The 5789-nt window shown below is 39.5% G+C and overlaps 1 protein-coding gene across 1 annotated transcript; it reads right to left on the reverse strand.

Annotated features, from left to right (window-relative positions):
• Window positions 1-219: 219 nt before the first annotated feature.
• Window positions 220-3922, reverse strand: LOC104944556 (protein-glutamine gamma-glutamyltransferase 5-like). The gene is made up of 5 exons (XM_010770105.1): window positions 3761-3922; window positions 3266-3394; window positions 1444-1621; window positions 622-757; window positions 220-448 (listed from the first exon to the last, which is right to left on the reverse strand). The coding sequence occupies exons 1-5, from the start codon at window positions 3830-3832 to the stop codon at window positions 421-423; spliced, it is 543 nt and encodes a 180-aa protein (XP_010768407.1). The 5' UTR covers window positions 3833-3922; the 3' UTR covers window positions 220-420.
• Between the last annotated feature and the right edge of the window lie 1867 nt (window positions 3923-5789).

Consider the following 5789-nt stretch of genomic DNA (forward strand, 5'->3'; position numbering starts at 1 on the left):
TTTGGCTCCCCCGAGCATTTGGGTTTTCGATGCTTTGCTCAAAGACACCTCAGCAGTAGGGATGTAGATTTGTTTGATTTCAGAAAAGGTTGGGAGCAACTGTATATATATATGTGATATATTTCTTTTTGAGATCTGACCAAAATTCAATTATTTTCCCAAACTGTCTTCTCGAGTACAGTTAAAATGGAAATACTTTTAACCAAATACAGATATTATAGGGTATAAAAATATAACCGGGTAGGCATTTATTGTTCAATTATAATAATACAAAGTTATCAAAGCGGGAAAGTAATGATTCTGTTAACGTTTCTGGAGATTAAGGGAAGTATCCCCACTGTTGCTCTTCTCCTGTGGTGTTGGATCCAGAATCTGCCAACCGTCAAATGTTCCGTTATTTGCAAGATCAGGCTGCCTCATCTACGCCTCCGTCCACACGTGGAAGTTCCTAAGACACAAAGCAAAATTCCTATTACAACTGGATGATAATTCCTTAAGGTAATTCTCGCGGAGACACGCCTCAGACCTCCTCCTTGACACTGAGATAGACTAAACTTTTTGGTGAATGAAGTTGTGTGTACTGGATAACAGTTGTTATAATAAGATATTGCCACCTCTCACCAAATGCTGTCTGGGGATGTTTTCTTTGCGACTCCGTAGTCGGAGTGGTACTCGTCAATGGTCAGATTGCTGTTGGTGTTGTGGGCTGACTTAAAGTTGATGACCACGCGGCAGGGGATGCCCAGCAGGCGCATCACTGCCATCGTAAAACGAAGGTTTGAGTCAGAATTTGTCGTCAGTTGAACACATTTGCCCCTTCAGAGTGAGCGAGACCCCTCCAATTCCCATCAGGATCCTGCTCACATGTTGGGGTTATTTTTTCCTTAACCTGTTAAGCCCTGAGCCTGTTTTTCAGATCTCGGGCTCGAAAATGACATTCCCAGAACAAATAACTATATCTTCACTTCTAAAAGTAAATTAATAATCTTTTTTCTCAAAGCAATGATAAACCCGTGAGTTGGGCGTAGAAAAGTCAGAATCAATATAGATGTTTTTATTGAAGTAAATTCAGATTGAACACAGTAAAACATTTTAAATTATAGTGTCCGTCCAAAAAAAAACATTACTTATTGTGAAAACCACCCTTGAATGATGGGATAGTAGACTAAAAGCTTTGGGAATCCAAACTATAACATATAACAAGTACCCTTTAGCAAGACTGATTCAAAAAAAGTGGCATTTGACCTTTTTAGAGAGATTTAGCACAACAACAAAAAAAACACTTCTGGGGTCATTTGGGTGGATTTGCCATATCTCTGGCCCCCCTCGGTCGATTTTGATGATTGACACCTCTTTTGAACCGTTAGAGCCAATAGAATCGAGGGGAAGTTCCTAGAATCCATTTAAACATTACCATTGGTAAATGTATATTAAAACTGTTACCTGAGCACATGACCCCGGCGAACACCCAGCACTGTCCAAACTTCACGGGGTGGGATCCAAGGTTGTACCATTGCCGCAGGATGGGGTAACTTCCGCTCCAGTGAGTGGGGTTTTGGCCCCCAACATATGGAGGTGACCAATTTCCCGCCAGGACCCCACGATCATCCACAGAGTTGATCTTGAAGAAAATAAGGAATCTCTCTTTTAATGTGGCCTTGTCTCTTCAAAGTTACAACTTCACGGACTGAACTGGAGGATCAACAATGACGCTGTGTACAAGAAGGGGATGAGCAGACTCTATTTTCTGAGGAAGCTGAGATCCTTCCACGTGTGCAGCAAGATGCTGGAGATCTTTGTGGCCAGTGCACTCTTCTTTGCTGCGGTCTGCTGTGGGGGCAGCATCAGAGCCAGTGATCCCCCACTGAATAAACTGAATAAACTGATCGGGACAGCTGGGTCTGTCATCGGCATCAAGCTGGACCCCATTGAAGCTGTGGTGTAGAGGAGGACACTGAACAGGCTGTTGTCCATCATGGATAACCTCACCCCCCTCTCCACCTGCAGCTGGACAGACAGATAACCCCACCCCCTTCTCCACCTGCAGCTGCACAGACAGCGAAGCTCTTTCTCCAACAGACTGCTGCAGCTCCGCTTTCACACAGGAAAACATTCCTGCCCACAGCAATAACACTTTACAACAGCTCACCTCTGGCTGGCAGATTACTCACTGCTACATAGTAGAGTTTCTCCTTTCTTTGTTTCCTGTATTAATTTTGACTATTTATTTTAATTATCCAGAATATTTTATATTGTTTATATTTGATATGATATCTTTAAAATTCCTTTTATTTTTTAATTGTTAATTTTATTTTTTCCACTTTTTAAAGTATTTGAAGTATTTGCATTTTAATGTCTGAACACACTTCTGCTTCTGTAACGGAAGTTATATTAAGGTATTTTATTAAAGGTAAACTTCGAATTGTGATTGCCAAAGTAGAGTGCTGGCACTCTTTGTAATTAATTCATAATTCATCATTAAATCTGCACGAGCAATATATACTACACAAGTTATTTTACTTAAAGGTCGCCTATTGTACAAAATGCACTTTTTTAGGTATTTTATTATTATTACTATGTATTTATTTCAACATGTGGTTTGGAACATAATATGGCATTTAGTCACGGGCTCACGGCAGCATTTAGCTGGGAATCTGCTTCTCTCTCTCTCTCTGTGCAGCTCTGCTGCATGTGTGCTCCAAAGGGGGCTAGGCCTCGAATCAGTACTTTAGTAACAGGGCTGAAATAGAGGGGTATGAGGCAGGCTACAATGGGTGATATGTTTTGTATTTTGAGCAAAAAACTTCAGAGACATGTTTTATATAGATATGGCCCAATAATATATTGCTCAAATATAGCATAATAGGTGAGCTTTAAGGTTCATGTAATGCTAATACTTGTATAGTTTTTGGTTGGACTTGTAACAGACTATTTCTAAGCTTTGGTATTGTTGCTTTTCTAAAAAGTAATAGATGTGAGTACTTCTTTCACTTGGTAAATAGCATCGTTGCATTGGTGCTGTGCACACGGCTGCCTGTTGCAGCAGCTCCCTCAAAAAGGTCCCAAATTGGGATAAATAAAGTTCTATCTTATCTTACTAAACATCCAGAAGACAACTCTGCCTGTGCTGTTGCATAAAACAAACTGACTCCCAACATTTCTGAATTTTGGATCCCAACAGTCTAAAATGTCAGCCAACAAAGGCTTAGCTGCTATTTGAGGGATTGTGGATTTGTGTGTAAGAAATAAATGCAGTATATCATACCATGGCGCTGACCACGCGGCTGACGTAGATGGGGTTACAGCGAGCGGAGACATCGTCAGCATAGTCTTTAGCATGTTTGAGGTTACGGTCCAACATCCTCAAACAAATGTCCACCATGTTGTCCTCAAACTGGAAGAGGGGAGAGCATTTTGAGTGTTATTTTATTTATTATAATGCAGATGAGAATGTTGTTTATACTTTAAATGAGAAATCATCTGCTGTTGGCAAGACATTCACATTGATCAAATTCAAACTTTGGCTACTCAAAAGACACAATGAAATGTATAACCTCTTCTGAATGTGGAATATTGGTTACATCAATTCTAAACAATTATATATAAAACTAGAAGTTTAAGAAATGTACACAACTTGAAATTGAGTGGTTTTCATTTGCTTGTACAAAAACAATGTTTTTGGACGTGTCTGTCTGTCTGTCTGTCTGTCTGTCTGTCTGTCTGTCTGTCTGTCTGTCTGTCTGTCTGTCTGTCTGTGTACTTGTCCAAAGTCCCAGGCTAAAGAGAAGATGTAGTTATTACTTCCTCTGTAGATTACTCCTTGTTCATTCATCACATACTAATTTATCTCCTTCTCATCCTTCAGATACACCCAGTCAACTAAAGACAGGCAGACAGACAGACAGACAGACAGACAGACAGACGATAGTCTTCGGTTATATAGTATTGAAATACTTTGTTGAAAAAAGTCCTGCATTTAAAATCTTACTTAAGCAAAAGAAAACAACAAATCAATGTCATTGGTGGTCAAATGTAAGTAAAATATATATAAAACCTGATTTTTAATGTGATTTTAGTTATGTTTTAATGTGTTTAGTTGCTGGTTTTATAGTTAATTTCATTGTCTGTGTGTTAAACATGCTCCGTTTTGATTGGAAAGCACTTTTGAAATGTGTTTTCTCAACTGAGTTTCAATTTTGCTAGTATGTTTTATATCTAGTGTGTTGACCATTTACAATATAATTCACCGACAGTTTTTTCAAATTAACCTTGAACCACTGAATTGAATGACTCTTTCTTCTTAACCATCAACGTGTGTCTTAGATCTGATTCCAACTGAGCTGTTAAAATAAGTTTTCCCATTAATTAAAACGTCTTTATTCAATATAATTAATATGTCCTTATTATCAGCCTATGTATCACAATCCTTTAAAGTAGCAGCTTTTGGTCTATAGTTTTAGCCAACTATAGACCTATTTCTAATCTTCCGTTCCTCTCAAAAGTTCCTTAGAAAGCAGTCGCAAAACAGTTGTGTGATTACTTAAAAAACAATGATTTATTTGAAGATTTTCAGTCTGGCTTTAGAACACATCATAGCACAGAGACAGCTCTGGTTAAAGTCACAAATGACATTCTAATAGCCTCAGACAAAGAACTTGTCTCGATTCTTGTCTTGCTCGATCTCAGGGCTGCATTTGATACTACCGACCACTGGTGGCATTAGACTTTTTCGCTGCCCGTTATTTTGACGGACAGGATCTTAACATGTCCAGTTTGTATGTGTCAACAATGAATCTTCCATGCAAACCAAAGTTAGCCATGGAGTGCCACAGGGCTCAGTGCTTGGACCTATTTTGTTCACATTTATATATGCTTCCGTTAGGCAATATTATAAGGAATCACTCTGTACATTTTGATTGTTATGCGGATGATACTCAACTATATTTATCTATAAAGCCTGATGAAACCAATCATCTAAATACAAATTCAAAACTGCCTCAAGGACTTAAAAACCTGGATGACCTTACATTTATTTATGTTAAAGTTATTGGGCCGAGTTATTGTACTCGGCCCAAAGAATCCAACTATCTAAAGATATACTAACTCTGGATGGCATTCATTTGGCCTCCAGTGAGACAGTAAGGAATCTTGGTGTTTTATTTGATCAGGATTTATCCTTTAACGCACACTTAAAACAAATCTCATGGACCGCCTTCTTTCATCTACGTAACATTGCGAAAAACAGGCATATCTTGCCTCAAAACGATGCAGAGAAACTAGTCCATGCGTTTGTTACTTCAAGGCTGGATTATTGTAACTCTTTATTATCAGGGTGTACCAAGAAGTCAGTTAAGTCTATTCAGCTGATTCAAAATAGTAGTAAGATTCATCCCGCTTTCGTCTCATTAGTATGCATAAAAAAGTGACAGGTCACACCTCCCCCCATTATGCAAATGAGCTAAGTCCCGCCTCCCCGAGGTGTGAGATCTCAAGTAGGTGTGATATCTCAAGTAGGTGTGAGATCCGTCGATAGGAGGGGGTTGATGTGTATTCACAGGTGTGAAAAGCCCCCACTGTTGCGCCTTATGGTGTATCATAAAAAATGTTTCAATCACATTAGTATGCATAAAAAGTGACAGGTGGGCCCGCCCCCCAAGTGTGTGTGTGTGTGTGTGTTGTGTGGGTGTGGGGACCTTCACCGATGGTCCTCCCAAGGAGGTGTGTGTGTGTGTGTGTGTGTGTGTGTGTGTGTGTGTGTGTGTGTGTGTGTGTGTGTGTGTGTGTGTGTG

Source organism: Notothenia coriiceps, unplaced genomic scaffold, assembly GCF_000735185.1.
Source record: "Notothenia coriiceps isolate Sejong01 unplaced genomic scaffold, NC01 NC01_scaffold00008356, whole genome shotgun sequence".
In the NCBI taxonomy this organism is placed as follows: Eukaryota; Metazoa; Chordata; class Actinopteri; order Perciformes; family Nototheniidae; genus Notothenia; species Notothenia coriiceps.